Genomic DNA, 24,739 nt, shown 5'->3' on the forward strand with positions numbered 1-24,739 from the left:
TATTTTATCTAGGTAGACATGCAGAGATAATTACATGTACAAAAGCAAGACAGAGCAAAATAAAGCAACAACAACAACAAAACAGAACAACAGAGCAGACTCCATGTTTTCCCCGCATGGAGTTGTTGAGTAGGTTAGCAGCTAGTGCTTAACTATTATGCAACCAGGGTTCCTTGGTAGATAAAGGAGTAGATGAAAAAGGGGAGACCCTCAATCAGATGGATTGACATAGTAGCTACAATACAACAGTAGCGCAAACATAGTAATGATTATGAGGATTACACAGGGCAAGGCAATCTTTCCTTCTGTTGGATGAGGGACTATCCCCCCAAAACCAGAATTTTTTTTCAAAGCTACGTATTTTCACAAAACAACCTTATCACCTTCAAAATACTCACCATTACACTTAATACAGTTGTTAAATCTATGATCCATTCTTGGAAACATTTTTCAAACTCATCTGTTTGGATGACGGGCAGCACCCCCCCCCCCCGTTTTTAAAAATTTTTTTACATCACAACATGCTTTTTAAAAACATTTACATGTGCTCGTGTCCCTTAAAATATTGTTCCCAAAGGTACTCAGCCCCTGGCTCAGTTGGAACCTCTGGGGAGAGGCAGAGACAGTTTGGCAGAAAGGGGAAAATAAAAAGATGTGATTTCTTTCCTTTTGGGGGGGCGGGGAGAGGGGATGGGGAAGTTTAGGGATGGGGAAAGGTGGCCGGCGCAAGGAGAAAGCAGCCTTCCAGTTGAAGATCAGCCCTCAGTTAAAGGTCAGCTGCAGGCAGACTGGCGTGACAGGGAGGAGCAGTGGCAGGCCGGGGCTGGGCGCTCTACATCTTGTTCAGGTCCAGCAGAGTCTGGTCCAGCATCCGTTGTGTACAGAGGTGTGCCTCTTCGGTGCATTTCAGTTTATCTTCCAAATCATCATTGGTCTTTTTCCAGCTTGGCTACCGATCTCTCCGCGAACTCGGCATGGGTCTCTGCCTCCTTGAGTTTATCGGTAAGAATCTTTATTTCTTCTTCATATTTGTCTTCTTTTTTAAAAAATTTTATTTTATTTAAATTTTTATTATTATTTTTTTTAAATATTTGTCCTTTCTGAGAGTACTTTTCCTCGGCAGCACTCAAACACTTCAGATTTTGGTCCATCAGTCTGATCTGCTCGTCCATCTCTCGGCAACGGGACTCTGCCGGCTCAGCTCTCTCCTCTGTGCGTTCCAAGTCCCCTTCAATAATGACCCACTTACGGGCCACCTCCTCATACTTCCTGTCAGCCTCTGCTGCGATGTGCTTCGCTTTCTTGAGCTGGATTTCCTGGAGTTCCATCTTGTCTTCATCTTGTAAGGCCCGGTTCTCAATCACCTTCATGCCTCTCTCCCTCTCATCAGCCTGTCTCTGCCTCTTCCAGCTTCTGCAGGGCAGTGGCCAGGCGCTCCTGAGCACGGTCCAGCTCCTCTTCAACCAGCAGGATCCAACGGTTCAAGGAGCCCACCTCAGCCTCAGCCTCTTCCCAGGCCTGCCTTTCTCCTTCCACTTCCCGCTGGAGGTGCTAGGCCTGCTCCTCAGCATCTTGGGCCTGCTGCTGCAGAACCGGGATCTTGCGCATCACTGCCTCGATGATGGTGATCCCGGCCATGGTGCCCACCCAGCATTTGCTCCCACTCCGGTTCCTGCCTCCTTCGCTTGGCGTAGCAGTGGCTTCTCCACCTCCCATTTTTTCCCTTCATGTCGTCTACGTCATCAAATCACAGCCCTGTCCTGTCTCTGCATTCTCAGAAACAAAAAGAGGTCACACAGAGTGAGGCCAGGTGAGTAAGATGCACGGGGAAAGAGAGTCATGCTGTTTTTGCCAAAAACTGGCGCACTGAGATAGCTGCATGAACAGGTGCATTTTCATGGTGGCAAAACCAGTCCCCCATGTGTCACAAATCAGACCTTTTCATCACACATTGTTATGCAATCTTTTCAGGACCTCTAAATATAAAGCTTAATTAACAGTCTGACCTGGTGGATAAAGTCCAAAGGCTCTATGAGTCAACCTTTTCCTCCATTTGGGAAGCTGATGGATGTCCCAAATGAGGTTTGTCATCAATCAACATTTCACCTTTTTCGATCTGTGAAAACCACTCGTACATTTGAGTTTCCCCATAGTGTTGTCCTTGTAAGTTTTACTCAACATCAGAACCGTTTCTGTGGCATTTTTCCTGAGCAGAAAACAAAGTTTCACAGCTGCAAGCTGTTCTCTTAAATCTGCCATCAGAAAATATGATGTTCGAGTGAAACTGCTTTTTTTCCCCGTTTTATTGGGGGCTCATACAACTCTTATCGCAATCCATACATACATCAATTGTGTAAAGCAAATTTGTACATGCATTCTCAAAAGATTTGCTCTCTACCTAAGATCCTGGTATCAGCTCCTCATTTTTCCCCCTTCCTCCCCACTCCCCCCTCCCTCATGAACCCTTGATAATTTATAAATTATTATTTTGTCAAATCTTGTCCTGTCCGACATCTCCCTTCATCTGCTTTTCTGTTGTCCGTCCCCCAGGGAGGAGGTCACATGTAGATCCTTGTAATTGGTTCCCCCTTCCTCCCTCTCCTTCCCTCCACCCTCCCGATATGGCCATTCTCATCACTGGACCTGAAGGAATCATCCATCCTGAATTCTCGGTGTTTCCAGTCCCTATCTGTACCAGTGTACATCCTCTGGTCTAGCCGGATTTGTGAGGTAGAATTGGTATCATGATAGTGGGGGAGGAGGAAGCATTTAGGAACTAGAGGAAAGTTGTACGTTTCATCGTTGCTACATCACACCCTGAGTGGGTTGTCCCCTCCCTGAAACCCTTCTGTAAGGGAATGTCCGTGGCCTACAAATCGGTTTTGGGTCTCCACTCTGCACTCCCCACCTCATTCACAATGATATGATTTTTTGTTCTGACGCCTGATAGCTGATCGCTTTGACACTCATGATCACTCAGACTGGTGTGCTTCTTCTGTGAGGGCTTTGTTGCGTCTGAGCTAGAAGGCCGCTTGTTTACCTTCAAGCCTTTAAGACCCCAGACACTATATCTTTTGATAGCTGGGCACCATCAGCTTTCTTCACAACATTTGCTTATGCACCTATTTGTCTTGAGCAATCTTATCATGGAGGTGAGCACACAATGATATGATTTTTTTGTTCTTTGATGACTTATAACAAATCTCTCTGGCACTTCTTAATCACACAGGCTGGTGTGCTTCTACCATGTGGGCTTTGTTGCTTCTGAGCTAGATGGCTGCTTGTTTCCCTTCAAGTCTTTAAGGCACCAGATGCTATATCTTTTGATAGCTGGGTACCATCAGCTTTCTTCACCACCTTTGTTTATTCACCCACTTTGTCTTCAGTGGTTGTGTCAGGAAGGTGAGCATCATAGAACGCCAATTTAATAGAAGAAAGTATTCTTGCACTGAGGGAGTACTTGAGTGGAGGCCCAATGTCCTTCTGCTACCTTAGTACTAAACCTATAAATATATGCACATAGACCTATTTCCCCATCCTCATACATAAATATATTTACATATGCACATGCCTTTATTTAGACCTCTATAAATGCCCTTTGCCTCCTAGCTCTTTCCTCTATTTCTTTTAACGAAACTGCTTCTACGAGAAAATTCACTGTGACCAGGGAGACCCTTCCCAGGTGACATCCCTAGGTGCATTAACTCAGAGTGAGTTGCTTGATGCTTGCTTAGCAAGAAAAATGCATACTACAAAAGCTTCACTCTGCCCATTGCAATTTCATTCTCTTTGGGGGGGTGTCCCCTTCTTATATAAGATCTGTTTGGCTTGAAGTCAACTCATTGACATATAACAACATATATATGTATATATACCAATACAAATCATTTTATTGGGGGCTCGTACAGTTCTTATCACAATCCATATATACATACATTTTATCAAGCACAATTGTACATATTTGACCATCATCATTTTCTTTCTACTTGAGCCCTTGGTATCAACTCATTTTTCTCCCTCCATCATGAACCCTTGATAATTTACTTTTTTTTTTTCATGTCTTACACCAACTGCTGTCTCCCTTCACCCACTTTTCTGTTGTCTGTCCCCCTGGGAAGGGGTTATATGTCAATTATTGTGATAGGTTCTCCCTTCACCACATCTTCTTACCTTTCTTTCTTTCTGTAGGTCATCTTACCTCTCAGCAATTTGGTCACTTCAATGGCTACCTCTATTATCCAGGAACAGATGGGTCCCAAATGTATTTATTTCTTACTTTGACTTTGCTTTTGAGATCCCTCCCCTACTTGTCCCCTTTTTTCGCTTCCCCATGCTCTATGTTATTTATCTATTTACTCACTCACCCATCCATCTATCTAATATTCTATGTTCCAAGTGCTGTCTAGCTCCACTTGAGGATCTCACATTTCCTATTCTTTTTTTTGTTTTTTTTAACAATTTATTAGGGGCTCATACAACTCTTATCACAGTCCATACATATACATACATCAATTGTATAAAGCATACCCATACGTTCCCTGCCCCAATCATTCTCAAAGCATTTGCTCTCCACTTAAGCCCTTTGCATCAGGTCCTCTTTTTTTTCCCCTCCCTCCCCTCTCCCCGCTCCCTCATGTGCCCTTGGTAATTTATACATCGTTATTTTGTCATATCTTGCCCTATCCGGAGTCTCCCCTCCCCCCCTTCTCTGCTGTCCCTCTACCAGGGAAGAGGTCACATGTGGATCCTTGTAATCGGTTCCCCCTTTCCAACCCACTCTCCCAGCATCGCCCCTCATACCCTTGGTCCTGAAGGTATCATCCACCCTGGATTCCCTGTGTTTCCAGCCCTCAAATGTACCAGTGTACAGCCTCTGCCCTATCCAGCCCTGCAAGGTAGAATTCGGATCATGGTAGTTGGGGGGAGGAAGCATCCAGGATCTGGGGGAAAGCTGTGTTCTTCATCGGTACTACCTCGCACCCTAATTAACCCATCTCCTCTCCTAAACCCCTCTATGAGGGGATCTCCATTGGCCGACACTTGGGCCTTGGGTCTCCACTCTGCACTTCCCCCTTCATTTAATATGGTATATACATATACATATACACATATACACACATATACACGTACATATACACACTTATATCTTTTTTTTTTCATGATGCCTTATACCTGGTCCCTTGGCACCTCGTGATCGCACTGGCCAGTGTGCTTCTTCCATGTGGGCTTTTTTGCTTCTGAGCTAGATGGCCGCTTGTTCACCTTACATTTCCTATTCTGAATTCATCATTCTTCCCTACAAATCTGGGAGATCGTTAGGCACGGCTGAACCCAGAGGACTCAACTACGGTCATCAAAACCAAGTTATGATTTACTTCACCTCCTGGTCCTCTCTAACATGATGTTGGCATTATTGTAGAGCAGTCCTTGTCATTGCATTTGGGGGGGTGGGAAGAGGGTGGAAGCTGTCCACTTCCTCCCCCGCCCCTTCCCAGTTGTTCAGTTTAGAATCTTTAATTGTATCTCATTGGCTTTGGCTGAGGGTATACCCATTCTAATCATCACAGTGCCTCAGAGAAGCTGCTGATGCTTTCTGATTGACCAAATCGACATTATATGCCCATCCCTGGACCTGGAGATATGGTCAGTTTAGCTCCCCACATGTATTGAGGGTAGAGAGATATCATTTACCATAATGAAAATTTGGGAAAGGGTGTGTGTTGATTCCAGAGAAATAGTTTGTAGGGCATATGCATGCTGTGTTAGTTGGACCACTGCTCCGGTAAAGATCGACAGGCTCACAAGTACTATATAGAGTCACTGTGGGTTGCCATGGACTCAGTGGCAGGGGTTTTGCATTTGAGTTTTGGGTGGTGCAAACAGAGGCCAACATGCTCACCTGTTAACTGAAAGAATGGTTGTTCAAGTCCACCCAGAGGTCCCTCAGAAAAAAGACCTAGGGATCGACTTTCAAAGATTAGTTCTTAAAAGCGTTATGATGCACAGTTCTACTCTGACACTCATGGGGTTAGCATGAGTTGGAATTTCCTGGATAACAGCTGGTTTAGGGTTGATTTTGTTTTTCGGTTCTTTTTCTATCCTGTTAGGTTGGAGGGAGTCATTCGTCCTGAAGGTACATGTGATGCAGCCTAGAGGAACTCAGGAGAGGAGTCCAGGCAGGGGCGGACCCACTGCAATGAGCAGGGGAACCACTGATGGGAAAGCACAGGAAACAGGACCCTGGTGGTGCTGCAGGTAAAGCATTGGACTACTAACCCCGAAGCTGATGGTCCAAACCCACCAGCTGCTCTGCAGGAGAAAGATGAGACTGTCTGCTCTCATCAAGATGTAAAGTCTCAGAAACCCTAGAGAACAGTTTTATTCTGTCCTGTAAGGTCAAAGGAAGTCAGAATTCATTCTGATGACAGTGGGTTTTGGATCCAGGAAGGCTTGGAGTCTGATGTCAGCAGTCTCTGGGAAATGTTTCTCTCCTCCTCCCTCAGCCTTTGGCCACACTCCCAGGTCCACACTATTTTGCTGGCACGGACAGGTTTTTCAGAGCAGGAAGGCAAAATTCAAAATGGGAAGGGCCGAAATAAAGGTAGTCCTCACCTTAAAATCAAGGAGGTAGGAGTTACAAAGATCTCTCTGCTGAATAGATCTTAGAACTTTTCTCCCACATAGAACGAGTGTTAAGATAAAGGGAAGTTCATATAATTCTTCTGGAAATAGCACCAGAAATAACAGATCCGTTTAGATAACATCTATTGAGTTCTTCTGAAGCAGGAACTGTGGAAGGTGCTGGAGATTTAAGCAGAAGGTACTTGTTGACTTCCTCTGTCCTTAAAAAGTTGTCAGGTGTGTGTGTGGTAGAGGTATGTGTTCTGCTGCTAACTGCAAGGTTAGCAGTTCAAACCCACCGGTAGCTCCTCAGGAGAAAGATGGGCTTTCTATTTTCATAAATAAGTATAGTCTCAGAAACTCAGGATCAATTCTATAGGTTCACTGCAAATAGGCATTGACTCAGTGACAGTGAGTTTTTTGGAAGTTGGGGTGGGGTGGGGTAAAGTGATGATTTAGATATTTGGAACACTACTTTCTTACCTTGTTCAATGTTGCTTCAGGTAGATGAATTCAGTCACAGAATCCAAGCTGTAGGCTGTGTTGGGAACACACTGAACTGCCTTCCTCTTGTTCTTCCTTCTTCTTCTTTTCGCAGCTCTCCTCCCACTGTCTAGCTCTGGTTCCCGCCGAGGAGGAAATTCAGGAGCTTGATCCACCTGATGAGCTGGAGTTGTCTTTGATCAAAATGTGATCAGTGGCCCTGAAAGGTACATGGAGAAACCTGGGTTGGTGTCAGTTCTCAATAAGATGGCATTAACTTACAATAATGTCCACAAAACCAACCATCACAACTCATTTTATAAACATATGTAAAGTGCTTTGTATCTGTTTTGGAAAAAGACTTTGAGTGATAATGTACTTGTGGAAAAATAATTGTTCAATTTCATAAATTTAAAATGATTGTCCTAAAAAAAAACCCAACCAAAAGCCATGTGCCTATGGGAAAGTCAGCATCTTTGAGACTAAATGACTTTGTCTGTGTACGTTGCAGGAGCACTGGTGGAATAGGGGCTGGAATTCACCAGCCACTCCATAGGAGAAAGAGGAGGCCTTCTGTTCACATGGAGATTTACAGCCTCACAAACCCAAAGGGACAATTTCACTCTGCCCTACAGAGTCTGTCAGTCAGAATTGGCTCTGTGGTAAGTGAGTTTGATGCTTACCTCACAGAATTTTTAGAATACTAAATGTTATATATGTGCATCAAAAATATGAACCCTCAGCCAAACTGCACTGTCCCTGAGTCAAGTCTGACTAACATTGACCCTAAGTAGAATTTCAGAAGTTATAAATCTTGATGGGAGCAGATAGCCTTAATGTTCTCCCAAGGAGCAGCTGGTGGATTGACTCTCTGATCTTGCAGTTAGCAGCGCAATGTTTACCAAACAGAGCCATGAGAGCTCCTTCCAAAATAGTTGTCAACTGGGAAGGCAGTATGGGAGTGGCATCTGACTTTCTCTGGCTATGTGCAATAACTGTAAATGTTTTAAAAGAGCTCTCCTAGCCATAGCCTTTGTTAATCTCACCAACTGAATTTTGTTTTCCTGATGGGTCTGGCTAAGAAGGTGGGGGAAGAGACTGATTGGAGTGATTGTTAACAGGTTTAATAATGAGTGCCATTTTTCTGGGTATAAAAGCAGTCGTTCAGCAGTTGTGGTGGGGAAATCTCACCACCAGCAATAGAGAAGTGCCAGGGGTGGAATGTGCCCTTTGGCTCCCACGATCCCTGCACTGGACTTCCTCAGTTCAGAAGAGAGCTTCAATGTTGGAAGAGCAGCAACAGCAGAGCCAGGAGCCAGGACATGATGTGCCAGCGTTGTGGACTTTGCAGCCTATAGCTGAGTGCTTTGGGGCAGGAGGCTGGCTTGTGAAGTGAGATGTCATTGGGCATTTAATTGAGGGGGCTGGATTTGTTGATCAATGAAGCTAGAGCTAAGTGCCTTTGGGCAGAGGCCCTTTGGACACTCCCCTTAACTGCAGCATGTAATTTCTTATATTCCTTTCAGATTTTAGAGGAAACAATGACCAAAGTAACTATCTAAGCATTTAAGATGGAGTGTCATGCCCCTTGGAAATATATTGACAGCCCTAAAAGCACTTTGTAACATTGACTGAGTAGGACAGAGATCAGGCCAAGGGGCTGAGCACCAGAGAGAGCCCTGCCTGCAGGCACAGCAGAACCTATCCTGACTGAACAACTGTATCCTGAACATTTCTCACAAACATTGTAGCCTGTCAGCTTCTTCAGTAAATCCCATAATCGAGTATTGTCTGTGAGTTCTATGTAGCAATTACAACGAATTATCAAACCCAGGCACAGAATTAGAGTGCAGTGGGAGAGATGGTGGGTTTCTGAATAGAGTGACGAAGGATGAAGGGCGGAGATATGTCCGACTTGTGGAAATCCACAGTGGGAGCTGGAAAATGTCTGATGGAACCTCCATGCCATGTTCAGCAGTGAAATTCATTGCAATGGCTGCAGAGACATTGTAAGGGAAAAAAGAAGGGGTGTGGAAAATGGAAGAGAAAAAAAAACCCAACAGTTTTATTGGCACATAATTTACATATCATACAATTCAATAGTTCAATCGTTCGATCATATTAAGGACAATTGTATGATCGTCACCACATCAGTTGTAGAGCATTCTGCCTCTCCTCCCCTCATGGTTCCATCGCCTTTAAAGTGAGTTCTGCAATCACAATCCATTCTAATGCTCCCTCTCCCCAGGAAAGTACAGCTTTGGACTCTTAGATAGTAACTTTTGTTATTGTTCTCTCGAAAGTATGAAAGGAAGATAAGAAATTATATGCTGCAGCTAAGGGGAAACAAGCTGCTACTGGAGTGGTATGGGGCAAAGGTTAGGCTGATTAAGCAATGCATGATTAATAGAGCATCAGGGCCTACTGGATCCAACCTGCTAGAGGCCTAGAGCTATGTATCCCTAGATGGAGACCCAGTGCACACAGATGGAGACCTCAGGGTTGGAGAAGAAAAGATTACATTTAAGTATTAAGACTTAAAGGATATGTTATTATTTTCATTTGATTTGTTTAATATTCAAAAAGTTTTATATATCTTTAGCTTCTTGACCCTGTGCTTTTACCTTCAACACGCACACAATGAATTTCTGCTCCTCAATAAGGAAAGCATGCCTGATCCTCTCTCGGACACATTAGCACACATGGAACCTTCATGGGCCTGCAGGCATGTTTTTCTGTGGTGGGCAACTCTGTGAGAACTTCAGGTCTCACAGCACGGACCCTCCTAGTTGGCCTCGGCACACGCCCAAATGTGGATTTGGTGCTTTACCAACCTTCTTTGTATAAAGGTAAGTAATTCTATCACCGGGGATTCAGGACAGAGCCTGCAGTATGGGACAGCCTATACCAGTCAGTCAGATGCTGAACCATATTGGTTCCCACTAACCCCAATCCTGAACCCCTACAGCCAGCCCTCAAAGAGTCGCCTGTTCCTGCAACTTCTTCTATGGCAGCCAACCGTACAGAAATTAGAGATCAGAAAAAAGAATGCGGCAGCCACACCTCTGGATATGTGTTATTGACTGCTCTGGATATTGACTGTTTCTTGTCTTGTAAAAAAGGCCTGCATGTGTGATGGAAACCAGGTCTATTGTGATGACAGAGAGCTCGTAGGTTGCCTAGTCTTATACTTGATTGGCTGTCTAAGAGGAGAAGGAGGAATTGCTCAGAAGGAACAGGTTTTAGTTTTAGGCAGCAACCTGTGTAGAAATTGGGAGGTGGAAACACGAGTCCTATGAAGAACCACTGAGGGAACAGTAGATTTGTATTTGAAGGGAAGACCTGCATTGAGAGATTAAAAAAAACAACAAAACAGATGGTTTGGCTTTTGAATTTTTGAGCGAGCGGTTTACATTAGATGCATCAGTGCAGAAGTCTTTGTCCAACAGAGCCGCTCCCTCCTAGGACTGAAAGGTAAAGAGAGCCAAGGAGCAGACAACCTGCTAGGCTCTTTGTAGTAATCACCTGGCTCTTCTTGTTGTGAGGAAGTGGGGGGTAGGCAGCAATGAAGAGGGGACTTGGAAATGTCCCAGTGAACCCGCTGACTTGGGCCACAGACGCTAACGATGAAAGGGTGGCTCTGGTCTGAAGTTAGGGAATTGTGTGGATTCCTGGGCCTATGGACACGAGCCCAGCCCAAGGGGAGGCAGGGCTGAGCAAGAATAAGAAGGGGCCAAGCTGGTGTGAAAGGCAGGTGGTGCCTGTGGATTCCCAAACTTACAGCTGGTCACCAGTTAACCTAGCCTGGATGGCTAGGGCTGAGGCGACCAGAATCCGAGCAATGAGGAAAGAGAGATGTTTGACTAGTAACTAGAGTAAACTGCTGACATTTGACGGTTTGCTCTGAATTAAGTTTGCTTATGGATGCAGGTGACCAACTTTCCAAACCGAAATGAAAATTCTTTGCATTAGGAATTGTGCTTATCTCTAATCTTCTCAGCGTACAGGGCTGTTAGAGATTCAGAAACTGGATGTCTAAAATGAGTAGAGATAAAGGCATGGAGTGGCTGACTGACAAGCTGTTAAGGGCGTGTGCAAGGGAGAAGGTAATTTTCAAGTATGAAAAGGACAATGGCTGAGAAGCCTGACATGTAGTAAAGGCTTTTGTAGTCACAGCCATTGTTAATCTCACCAAGTGATCTTATCCTTACTGATAGATCTAGTTAAGAAACTAGGTGAAGATACTGACTGGATTATATAATTCAGTCCTTAGTGATTGTTAACACGTCTAATTGTGATGGTTATCTTGATAGGTTTAAAAGAAACCATCTCAGAGGCAGTATGAAGAATCTCATTACCCCTAAGAGAGAAGTTCTAGAAGTGGAGCTTGTCTTTTGGACCCCAAGATCCCCTGCACACTAAAGCTCCTTGATCCAGGAGAGAGTTTCAACAGCAGCAAAGTAGCAGCAGAAGCAGGAGCCAGGATGGTGGAATTCCCAGCCCACAGATAAGCAAAGCAAAGTGCTTTGGGGCAGGCAATTGGCTTGTGGAGTAGGGTACCTTTAAGCATTTATTTGTGGGAGCTGGGAGTTGACCAATGGAGCTGGAGCTGACTGCCACAAGCTGAGGCTGGCGGTGGAATAGCATGCCCTCTGGACATGCATCGACAGCCCTAAAAGCACTGTTTATCATTGCCTGAGTAGGATAGAGGCCAGGCCTGGAGGCCAAATGCTAGAGAGATCTGCCTGCAAGTACAGCAGAGAAGAAACTGTTCTCATTGAACAACTGCATCTTAGGCATTTTCTACATGAATTACAATCTGTTAACTTCCCTAATAAATACCATGATCACGAGTATTGTCTGTGAGTTCTGGATGACCACTGCAATGAATTATTAAACCTAGCCCCAGAAGCAGAGTGCTGTGGGCGGGATTGTTGGTGTCAGAATCGGGTTTGACCATTTCAAGCCCCAACTATCCCCGTGCAAGTGACTTCTATAAAGACCTGTATTCCTGTCAGGCTTAGGAAATGCATAAATGAATGTAAGTGCAAACATGTGCTAACTTGTGACTAGTTGGCAAAGCTTAGCCCGGAAAACACAAGTCTAACCTTGACCAATCATGTGTTAAGGATGCAGGGTGAAGAAGGCATGTCAGACTCCTGCCTTGAGAGCAGGTGGAGGTCATCTGTGGCCCATAGCTATTTCCTCACTATGCAGCAGGGAGGAGGATGGCATTGGCCTCAGCTGCTGAAGGCTGCTTTCTGGGAGACTGAGGTCAGATACCCTACCACCCTCCTATTTGTCAGGAGGATGCTTTCATCCAGAAGGCTGTAGAAGCTCGTGAAGTCGAGTCAGGTGAGAGGCCAAAACTCAAATCCCAAGAACCAGAGGCCAGTCAGAAGCAAGCTAGATGGTGAAGGACAGAGAGAGAGAGAGAGAGAGAGAGAGAGAGTGTGTCCAGGCTTACTTACTTCAGCATATGCTCAGTTGGCAAGGGGAGGTCATATAGATCGTATTGTTGGAGGGGTAGCTTTTGTCTTCTACCTACTATACCCTCAGGGGACTTGAGTCATACCCTCTAGTACACCCTCTAGTACAAGCTGTGGGTACTGACCCCTTGGGGGTTGAATGACCCTTTTACAGGGGTCTCCTAAGACCATCGGAAAACATATTTCCGATAGTCTTAGGAACTAAGGCAACGCTCCTCTATCGGTCTCCAGGCGGGTCGCCCACTTGCAGACACACCCACATACAAGTACCCGTAGTGAAGACTGTTACCCATACTACCCCATGCTTCAAGACAAAATTCCATTTATTTGTCATTAGGAAAAATATTTCACAATATATAATTATATATTGTTTTGGGGATTCATCACTATGCTTTCTTTAATTATGTTCAATTGGTAACAATGAAAATACTTCCTGCATATCAGATATTTATATTACGATTCATAACAATAGCAAAATTAGTTACAAAGTAGCAATGAAAATAATTCTAAGGTTGGGAGTCACCACAACATAAGAATCTCTATTAAAGGGTTGAGGCATTAGGAAGGTTGAGAACTACTGCTCTAGTAAGATATCCCACCTTAATCCTGTCTCATGAGCATAACATATAACTGTCTCCAAAATGGGTTTATATTTACAACTGAAAAGGTGAAAATTTATACTGCATCACAAAAGGTGGTATTATGACTAAAACCTCAAACCAAACTCACTGTCATCAAGTTCCTGCCGACTCATGGTGACTCTGAGAGGGCAGAGCACAACTGCCCCAGCGGGTTTCCAAGACGGTAACTCTTTCAACAGTGCTTCTCCACCTTCCTCACGCCGAGACCCTTTCATAGAGTTCCTCATGTTGTGGTGACCCCCAACCAGAACATTATTTTCCTTGCTACTTCATAACTGTAATTTGGCTACTGTTATGAATCAGGCATGTCAGAGAAGAACTGTGCTCCATGGCTGTTTCCAGGCTGTGGCCTTTGGAAGCAGATGTCCCAGGCATATGTATATATAAAATCTCTGATGGAACAGTTCTATTCCGTAACACCTAGGGATGTCATGAGTTGGAATTGATTGGACAGTAACTGGTTTAATCTTCAGAGCAATTCGGTGATAAAAGTACTATTATCCTCATTTTACAGGGAAGGAACCAAACCAAACTCACTGCCAGCAAATCGATTCTCACATGTTGGGTTGCTAACTGCAAGGTCAGCAGTTTGAAACTGCCAGCTGCACCACAGGAGAACAATGAGGCTTTCTCCTCTTTAGATTTACAGCTTCAGAAACCCCTGGACAGTTCCACTCTGTCTTACAGGGTCACTATGAGCTAAAGAACAGAGAGGTTAAATGACTTGCTCAGGGTCACATAATAAGGAGAAGCACAGTTGACTCGCAAAAACCAAGCAGTCAGGTTCTAGGGCATATTTATAACACCAGACTATGCAGCCTACTGTGTGTGCTGGTAGCACCCTGAGCCCTAGGGGCTCTGTGGGTTAGGCATTGAGCTGCTAAAGGTTCAACTTCACCTAGTGTACCTAGGGAGAAAGAGGCAGCTGTGTAGGGTCCCTATGAGTCAGACTCGGCTTGATGGCCATGGGTTTCTTACTTATTTGTTTGCTTGTTTACTCTTCAGGAGTTGGAATCCACTCAGTGGCAAGGAATCCACTCAGTACAGAATTACAATTGCTTGCCTGAAAGAGAAATGAACTCCTGGAAGGCTGGGACTCTACCTCCTCCATGTACATGCTCATGGTTGGAGCTCTGTACCATCTGTCAAGTTAATAAATCAATGCATAAATGTGATCTGTGGAGCGATACACCTTCTGTGTTGTCCCTTCTGTTCTTGACCTCAATCACTCCCAAACACTCAAACACCAAACTCACTGCCATGGAGTCGATTCTGATTCAGAGTGACCCCATAGGCCAGGGTAGACTTTCCCTTTGGGTTTCAAACACTATAAATCTTTGAGAGCAGATAGCCTCATCTTTCTCCTGAGAAATAACTGGTGGATTTGTTATTAGCTGAACTTGTTATTAGCAGCTCAATTGATAGCTCACTATGCTACCAGGGCTCCTTATTCCCACCCAGGGATTGCTACTTATCACACGTTTCTTTTCTAATTTTTTTACAATCCCCACTTCAACAAGTGAGATGCCAATGTAGAACGTTGAGCACAGTCTAGGTACAGCAAGACTGCTCTTTTCCTCTTATATTCTCACTATGCTGAGCTCCCTCTTCAGAGTCCATCCCAACCTGGTAGTATTTCTTTGCTTAGAATCAAGTACCCAAGGTGACCCTTATCCTTTACCAGTGGCATATGCTGGTGTAGACAGGAAAACGGAATTCATTAGTCTTTTATTTATGTATTTTGTAGGAGATGGGGACAGGGGTGGGAGCGGAGGGAGCTGGCAAGGAAGGAAAGCGGGATTCTTTGAGGATTCAAAGGGAGACAATGGATTATGGGTGATGAAGTTGGACGAAGAAAACTCCATCTTCAAATCCGGAGAATGTAGAAAATTTATTTTAGGTTTGACGGCATGCCTACAGTGACCTTTCTTGATAGGAAAAAAAAATCACAACAGTTGGCTTCACAAATTGGGCTATATTTAGCAGGAAAATGGGAAAAGGCATATGAATTTGGAAATGTTTTGGAAAAAGCCTTGGAGTCAAGTGGACAAACATGCTTGCGCTGGGTGTATCTGCTGGGTTCTTCAAAATGGGCCAATGCAGACCCTGGATTACAGACTACAGAACAAAATCTGACAGAGTCGAGACTAGATTATTAGAAAAACTGGCTTTATCGTAGGCGCGATGCGTACTCCTTCCAAGCTGGGCTTTCCTGTTCCCCTGTTTGCTTTGGCTAGAGAACAGTTTGAGGAACTGTAGGCTCCACAGGACGCCGCGCACTCTGCCCGGGCAGGCGAGAGGTCGTGGCTTCCAGCGGCAGTCAGCTGCTTCCAGATCCTTGACCCTGGGCGGGCGGGAGGCAGGGGCCGCGCTGGCGGGAGCGCGCGCCCGAGGCCTCGCGGGCGGTGGGAGTGGAGGAAGGCGCGCGGGGAGGCGGCCAGGGAGCGCGCGGGGCCGCCACGTGCGCGCGCCCGCCCGCCCTTGCGCCCACGCGCTCGCCCGCACTCCCGGGAAGTCTCGCGATGCCGTAGCCGGCTGCTCCCGCTGCGGGCGGCTCGGGCTGTTGCTGTGGTTGCCCGAGTTGCTTGTGCTGCGGCGGCAGTGCTAGCGGAGGTGCCGGCCCGGGGGAGGGCGGATGTTGACATTGTGTTGTTGTTATTGCTGAGGGTAATGGCGGCAGCCGGGACCCGAGCTCCTCTGTAGTCCGAGGCGAGAGACCGCCGCGAGCAACTCCGCGGCCTCTGAGCCGGCGGCAGCAACTCCCCTCAGCCTCCACAGCCCCGGCCGCGGGACCCCCGCCCCAGCTGCCGGACTCAGGCCCTGTGCGCCGGGGGCGCCTCGAGGCTCAGGATGGCGGATTTCGACGAGATCTACGAGGAGGAGGAGGACGAGGAGCGGGCCTTGGAGGAGCAGCTGCTCAAGTACTCGCCGGACCCGGTGGTGGTCCGCGGCTCCGGTCACGTCACCGTGTAAGGCCGGGAGGAGGGGGAGGGCCACGGTGGGAGGTGCGGGGCTGCCTGGGCCCCGCGATCACCCCGGGCACCCCTTTTCTTCCCGGGGTCCGGCGTCTGTCGGCGGCCTTCGGGAAGAGCGGGCGACCAGGAAGTGAGAACTTGCTTTATTTTCCTTTGCTTCGGTCTCCGAAGCGGGCACGGAGCCTGCCCTTGCTGGCCCCACACGCCCCTTTCCGCAGGCCCGGCAGGCCTGGGCAGTGGGACGGACCCTCGGGACGGAGGTTTCGGCGGGGGGCCCGCCCCGCGGGGGGGGGTTGGAAGGACGCGTGTTTTCGAGGTGCCTGCCCCCAGGTTTTCTCCTCCAGTTTCCCTGTGGCTGGCTGGCTGCCTCCTCCTTTGCCTCAGCCTGGGGACATAGGGCCCTGGAGGCCAGGTCTGGACCGGAGAGATTCCCCCGTGACAGGAAGGAGGGTCGCCCTCGTGGGGGCGGGGTTGGCGTGTCCCCCTTATCCTCACGTTTTCCCCAGTTGCCTTCAGAGTTCGTGTCTGTGGAACCAGAGCCGCATCGCTGTCATCGTTATGGTGTAACGTATAGCCGAGCATGTAATTAAAAAGGAGCAGAAGGAGATACTGTTGACATCTGCACTTTCAGAAAACACACACACACACACACAACGCACACGATGACCATTCTCTGCTCAGGTTTCTGTGGGTGCTGTGGAATCTGAATTCCCTCCTGGGACATGGACTGGTGGGGGTGGTTAAGAGGGGTGGTGGTGGCATCCTGTTTGAGAAGACTGTAAATCCTCCAGCCTGGCTCAAACAATAGGGGATGTGGGCTTTCACCCAGGGTCATGACTAAGAAAGGAATGCGAAGGCTCGCACCAAAGTTCGGGTGGCCCGGAAGCAGGAAGTTTTGTAATGTTTCTCGGAGAAGCCCAGAGTTTTGTACAACTTGAAGTCAGCTCTACTCGCTGGCATTTGCGTGCGAACTCTGGCACAGACCCTCCGTCAAACTTTGACATTATTTAGGACCACCAGCAAGTCGCAGAACTCCCTGGAGCACTTGTTAATATTTGGGAGAAGGGGTGAGTGGGCTGTGCTGTGAATGTGAATGGCTTTGAGTGGAAGAGTGAGATGCCCCACCCACCACAGTCAGCAACGTGCTGGCGTGTCTCAGTGTCCGAGGTGACCAGCCTTGTTGCTGTTTTGGGTATGCTTATGTAATGCTTCGGACTTCCTTAGCACCTGTTAGCTTATTCAGGTGACTTAAGAAGGTAAAACAAGGCATAATTGCTTTCACAGCACCATGCCGACAGTAGAGTTTATCACCACAGTACCAGCAGATAGGTGTTAACTCTTATCACCACTTGTTTTCGATATGCTGCGGGACCAAATATTATGGCTGTGGAGGCTTTCACTGACTACACAAGTGAGCTCTCTTTGTCTGATAGCCTGCCACTTAGACCCTAGCTGGACTCTTAGGACGTTTCTTTTTCACATTGTGTTAAAACTCAGAGTATGGGGGTGCTTAAACAAGGATTGTCAGACTTTTCCATGCTATCTAGTGTTCCTACCCCCTCCCTCCTGTACATCCTTGTCAAAGAAAAGCGGGCAGCGATAGTGGTGTTAACTTCCTCAGAGGTTAAAGAAAAGCTGAGTACTTGGTGGGCCAATGGAAAGTAAGCTGGGTGGAGTACTCTGAAGCAAGTAGTAAATTGCATTGTATTTGGAAAAGTTGACAGGGTGACGGGGTGGGAGAGAATGATTCATACTTCTCAACAGGGCCACCCATTAGAATTACCTGGAGAGCTTTAAGAAACAACGCTTGTCTAGGCACTACCCATGCCAAGAGAGGGCCTAGTATCTGAGGGAGGGGTACCACTCACCCACTGCCATCCTGTGGATTCAGGCCCAACAACCCAAGGTAACAAGAGAATGCACCTTTGAATTTCACAGACTGTAACTCTTGATGGGAGTAGCCACCTCCTCTGTCTGGGCTGCTCAGAGTACAGCTAGCAGCATACCGCTTAACCGAATGCACCACCAGGGATCATTGAGAGAGCATTTTTGTTTTTAAACTGAGCAGGTGGTTGTAGTGTGAGCAAAGGCTGAAACCATCCCACTGTCTGTGGTCAGGCGGAGATAAATGTACCATTGCCAGCAAGCAGTGTGCCTTTCTCATTGCAGGTGATCTCTCTCAACCACTCCCTCGTTTAGCGACCTTGGTCTTAGATGCTGGGTTCAGATTTAAGCCTCCGCCATTTCTAGGCTAACTCATTTAATTTGTGCCATCTCATTTAAAATAGGGAGAGTTAAAGTCTCTAATTTTTAAGATTACATGCAAGTACATGCAAAAGATTCAACACAATAGATGGCAGTGTTAAAAAGCAACAACAAAGCCAGTTGCTATCAAGTCCTTTCTAACTCATGCCAAACCCATTAGTGTTAGAGCTGTTCTTCATAGGCTTTAACAATGACTGAATTTCCAGATGCCTTTTAATTATTAAGGGGCCCTACTGGTGTATTGGATTGCTCGTTGGGCTGCCTACCAAAAGGTCAGCAGTTTGAATCCACCAGCCACTCGGAGGGAGAAAGATGAGATTTTATGCTTCCATAAAGATATATTGCCTTGGCAACCTACTGGGGACAGGTCTACTCTGTCTTTAAGGATTGCTTTGAGTCAAATATAACTCAATAGCAGTGGATTTAGTTAATTATTGTCCTCCCCAGTCAGTTTTTTATTTTAAGAAGCATAGGTATAAAGCACAATACCTAGAAATAGGGATCTACACTTTCCACACAACTTTTATAGGCTTACATTAGTATCTGAAGTAGGTTGATACTACTTAATATAAATCCTACTGCATCGGAGAGTTTGCTTGTTTTATGGTAACTTGGAGATAGTGTCGTAATAGTACTATGAGGGTACATAAAACCGTGTTTTTATGTATCCTTGTAGCACTATTATGTATCTCTGTCATCTGTCATTCTTAAGTTTTGCATGAGTAGCCCATTTAGCACCTATTAAGGATTTTGGATAGGTGCTTATGTGTTACTCTACCTGTTAAGCACTTTGAAATGTTCTCGCCTTTAAATATGGATAGGAAGCGCTATTAAAGCAATAATAGTAACACTGCTAAGCTCATCACTGCCCCTGTCCTTCTCTCCCCATGTTTTCAGAGCAGCCTTCCCTACCAGTTGAGTGAAAGTAAACTGAATGCAAGCAGAATGAGCTGTAATCCAGATGCACCTGGAAGGATATAAATCCATCTGGTTGTGCTTGTCTCAGATTTCACTGTCGAGTAGGTCTTTGCAGTTGACTATTTCTACTCTTTTTTTTCCCCCCCGCTGCCTCTTTTTCTGTTAACATGTTACAGCACTATTGCTTTATTTTAGAAATTAATGTGTTCTTATAAGATAATGTTTGACATGCCACTGTGATGCGACAATGTGAATTATCTCTATTTTCAGGACAGATTTCTGGGATATAAGGATACAGAATGTCTTGCTTGCCTAAACAAAGTTTCCTTTAATGTGTTTTTTAATACACCTATTTCATACTGACCCTAAATTAGACCTAGACTTTGCAGTGTGATCAGGACCAGAAGGTAGTCACTTTTGAGAACTTCTGGATTAGGATAAGGAAGAGTTCTGGTGGGGCAGCGTTGAGCCCTTGGCTCCTGACAGAAAAATGTCAGTGGTTCAAACCCACCAGCTGCTCCCTGGGAGAAAGATAGGTGATCATTTGTTTCTGTGAAGATGTACGCCACTGGAAATCCTATGGAGCAGTGCTGCTCTGTTGAACAGGGTCCCCAGGCGTCAGCATGAACTCGGTGGGAGTGTGCGGAATGTGAATATTTTCTTCATTGGTAGATTTGGGTGCAGCAATAAGGAGGGTGACAGCTTAAACAGAAAGTTGTAAGAACAGACATTGAGAAAAAGTAATATTGAGAGACGTGATAAACATTGTTATTACGTAGTATGTATATGTGACTTTAAAGATGAGCTCATAGTTTAAAGCAGATTTGCCGTTTTTTGTGGAAATTGACTAGATGAGTTCTAAAGTAACTTCGTGTTATTCAGGGAAGATGAAGAAGAAAGTGATTTAGTAGGAAGTGTTGGCCAGATCGATGAATATTCCAAAATTATGGAATTCTCTGTCCCTCACAATGAAACATTAAACAAAATATATTGATCATTTGTTAAAGACTTTTCATATTTCACAATGATGATGACTCTAAGGGATATGTTAAATTCTAAAGATTAGAATTTAAAAGTCATTCTAGGCCTTTTTTTTTCTTTCGAACTGACGTTATTTCCTGCTCCCTCCTATTTTGGAATCCCTCTAAAATCAGAATCAAACATGGGCTTGCCTCTAGCCTGCATAATCCTATCCCAGGACCAAGTGATCTTGCTGAATTTTGATTCTAATATTCTCTTCTAATTTCACTGGTGTTCTTTCCTGAAGTATAATCCTGTTCCTATTTCCACAAATAGATATCTTCAGCACCAGCTTTTATCAGTGGCTGTCTTTGCTTGTCTTTCTCTTCAGGTATGCTGTGGAAAATGGGCAAAACGAGTTTGGAAAGTATTCTGGGCTACAATACGACTTCTGCGTAGGAGCGATCGTGAGCTCCCTTCCGTGTTTGTCGCTGTTTCATACAGTTAGGTGGCATTGGGTCGGTTCTGACACACAATGACCCTGTGCACAACACTGCTCAGTCTTGCCCCACTCCAAACGGTAGATTTAATAAATGGTCTTGCAATACCTCTGTTTCTTGAGACTGTTGCTAGAGGCTCTGATTACAAGAGACTGGGACATGAGCTGCCGAGTCACAGAAATCACTTCAGCTAAACACATTTTCTTTAAACTTAATGACTCTCCTCTTCCTTCGTTCACTCAGAGTAACAACCCGGGTACTTGCATTTTTGCTGGTTAAACGTTTGCTTTGAGCTTTTTGAGATCTTGTTGATGACACTGTAAGCCCCCTGAGTGTAAGGACTGTGCACGTTGCTCTGTATAGGGTCTGCGATATGGTGTTGGGTTCTGCCAAGTTGGCTCTGGCTCACAGCAACCCTGTGGACCACAGAAGGAGACACTGCTGCCAGCGCCATCCTCAACAATGGTTGAGCCCATTGTGGCAGCTACTGTGGTTAGGCCATCTGATTCAGGGCTGTCTCTTTTTTGCTGACCTCCATCAATCATGATATCCCAAATCGTATACATATTGGGCTACTAACCACAAGGTCAGCAGTTCAAATCCACCTGCCACTCCATGGGAGAAAGATGAGGCTTTCTACTCCTGTAAAAAGTTATAGTCTTGGAAACCCACAGGGGCAGCTCTCTGTTCTGTAGGATTATTAGGAGTTGGAACTGACTAAAAGGTACTGAGATTTTGGTTTTGGGATGCCCTTTTCCATGGACTGGTCTCTCCTGAAATGTAAAATGTACTTGAGATGTGGTTTTACCATCCTTGCTTCTCAGAAGCAATCTGGCTTATAGATCTTGAAATAGTCTCTGAGTATGTGCTTATCTCTTTGGTCTTACTAGATTGCCAAAGGAATCTATTTTCTTGCTTTCTGCATCTCCTAACAGGAAACTTGTAAACTAGGATTCATAACAGTATATCATACGATGTGGATCTTTTCTTTTTTAAAAGACTGTCTGGCAATTATGAGGCGTAGGGCTGTTGTAACGAAGGTGCCGGACTGGGCTGGGTTTTGTTCTGTGTGCACAGGGTTCCTCCGAGTCGGACGGACTCACTGGCGCCTATCCACAACAAGATGAGCCACTTAAGATAGACAGTGTCCTCTGGAGACTTTTTACACTCCTTGTCGTTGGAAAGAAATTCATTTTGAACATAACATTAACCGTCTTTGGTAATATGAAAAATGCTAAACTTTATACAGGGCAAAACTTTTTGAATAAATGATCTTGGAAAAAATGGGAAGTAGGACAGCAACTTGAAGTTTTAAAATTTTACCATATCTGAATTTGAAAACTCACCTGGTGTTTCAGTCCAAGTAATTCATTACTGGATTCCTGCCTACCAAGTTGTTAAATTTTTATATGACTTGCTAAGTAGAGTCCAGGGATGACATGGTGAAATATAAATTATACTTATGATGTCAAGTAAGTCATCAAATACTATTATCCTAAATAATACTCAAAAACACAAACTATCAAAACTTTTGAGAGCTACTTTTCAATTCCAACTGTGTTTATGTTCCCAACAAGGTTGAAAAACCCAGGACCTTAGACCAACTTCTATTTGTTGTTTTTTTCCTCATATAATGTGCCCATATATATAGTACTCGTGCATACAATGTGTACATCAGGCATAGCACATTGATGTCCTATGGCAAACCATTTGATATGAGTGTTAGTTACATAAAAATGTGATATATACTTGAATCTTTTCCATCTCTGTGTTATGTACATGTGGTGTAGCTTTCTAATCTATTATAAAACTATTTAAGATTTCATTCTAAATAAAATTAAGCTTTAAATATTCAAAAACAGGTACTCTCAAGTATTCTTACCAGCTCTTCTGTGCAGGAATTTTTTGTGTTCATAATCTGTGTCAGAATCCATTTATAAAATCTGATCTGCCAGTCTTTCCATGTTTATGTAGTCTAGCTTAATCTCAATGTAAGATTTCCTAAAGTTACTTATCAAAATCACTAAGGCACTTGAGGAAATACAGACCTTAAGTTCTTACCCAAGATATCCCTAATCAGAATCATTAGGAAAAGAGTTGAGTTTTATTTTTGATAGATTAAGTAACATTTGTAGAATAACGAATGGTACTATGGGAAGATGACTTTTGAAGTCCAGAAGACTGATGTCAATTTTCAGATAGATTCTAACCAAAGCTATCATCAATTTAATCATTTTAAATTTCAATTTTATCATCTGCAAAAAGGGATACTATTCACAGGCCAAGAATGAGAGTCAAAAATGAAGAAAACATCAGGCCTCAGCTCATACCCTCCCTCAATACTAGAACATTTTGTTCTAATTAATCGGCAGTCTGAGATGTTCACTTCCTGACACGATTGCTGAAGACAAATCAGATGCATAAGCAAATGTGAAGAAGGCGATGGTGCCTGGCTATTAAAGATATAGCATATGGGGTCTTAAAGGCTTGAAGTTCCACAAGCCACCATTCAGCAAAGAAGCAACAAGTCCATATGGAACAAGCACACCACTGGTGCGATCATGAGGAGTCATAGGGACCGGGTAATGGGCATCAGCAGATACATAACAAACAAAAACATATTTTTGAGAACGGTGGGTGGGCAGAGAGCAGAGATCCAAAGCCCATCTGTAGACAGTGGAACAGTCTCCCCACAGGGGGGCCACAGGGAGGGGATGAGTCACCAGGGTGCAGAGTAAAGTGTCGATGAAACACTATTCCTTTGGTTCCTTGAGGCTTCCTCAATCAACCCCCACTACCGTGACCCCAGCGCTACTTCTCAGTTCAGACTAGACCACAGCACGTACACATGTATAGATAAGAGATGGGGGTTCACAACACACATTTTCCAGGAACAAGAGTGGGAATAGTGATACCAGAGTGGTAGGGGGAAGAGAGGGAGAGGACGGGAGAAAGAGGGAACCAATCGCAATGATCGACACATAACCAATTCATCTCTTTCCAGGGGGAAGAACAACAGAAAACATGGGGGAAGGGAGACAGTGGTCAGTGTGAGATATGAAAACTACAATCTGTCAAGGGGTTATGAGGGTGGGTGGTGAGGGAGGGGGCAAAAAAAAAAAAAGAAGCCGATACTAAGGGCTCAATAGAAAATGTCTGGAAAAGAGTGAAGGCAACATATGTACAAATTTGCCTGATGTAAGCGATATATGGATTGTGACACGAGTTGTAAGAATCCCCAATAAAATGAAAAAAAATTAAATGATATACTGACCTCAGGCACCTTGGTAGAGAGGGCTGATGATTTGCTTTGGGAACCCTGTGGAGCACAGTTTAAGGCACATGAGGTTGTCATGGGTTAGAGTTGACTGAGAGCAACTGATGGGTTGGCTAAATGTGTAGTAGGCATTCAGTACATGATTTCTTATATTTTGATGCTTATTTCTGCATGCACTGTTTTGGTTAATATTTAAGTCTAAAATGTGATATGCGCTTTTCTGCCTTAAAATAAGATCTTCAGCCTATATCATATTAATCTAGTTAACTAAAACCCTCCAAGAATCAAACTTGTTGCCTTTGAGTCGATTGCAATTTAGAGCGGTACTAGAGGACAGAGTAGAACTTCCCCATAGAGTTTCCTAAAACAGATCTTTTCACGAGTAGAATAGCCAGCCCCATCTTTCTCCTACAGAGCAGTGGATGGGCTCATACCGCTGACCTGAGCCACTGAGCGAGCGGTTCACCACTATACCGCCAGGGCTCTTTTCTGCTTGACTACAAGAGTCATTAATCAGATCACTGCTGTCCTGTCCATTCTGACTCATGGAGACCCTGTAGGACAGAGCAGAACTGCCCCATAGAGTTGCCAAGGCTGTAAATCTTTATGG

The 24,739-nt window shown here is 45.0% G+C and overlaps 1 protein-coding gene and 1 pseudogene across 1 annotated transcript in view; one reads left to right on the forward strand and one right to left on the reverse strand.

Moving 5' to 3' along the window:
• Positions 1-832: 832 nt before the first annotated feature.
• On the reverse strand, positions 833-1,638 carry LOC142443663 (uncharacterized; annotated as a pseudogene).
• Positions 1,639-15,753: 14,115 nt separating this feature from the next.
• CHIC2 (cysteine rich hydrophobic domain 2) overlaps positions 15,754-24,739 on the forward strand; it is a 32,628-nt gene continuing 23,642 nt past the window's right edge. Inside the window, exon 1 of the mRNA XM_075544310.1 lies at positions 15,754-16,203. Coding sequence (XP_075400425.1) covers positions 16,085-16,203 — 119 coding nt within the window. The 5' untranslated portion in view covers positions 15,754-16,084. The remainder of the gene's footprint in view (positions 16,204-24,739) is intronic.

This window comes from Tenrec ecaudatus, chromosome 3 (assembly GCF_050624435.1).
Source record: "Tenrec ecaudatus isolate mTenEca1 chromosome 3, mTenEca1.hap1, whole genome shotgun sequence".
Classification (NCBI taxonomy): Eukaryota; Metazoa; Chordata; class Mammalia; order Afrosoricida; family Tenrecidae; genus Tenrec; species Tenrec ecaudatus.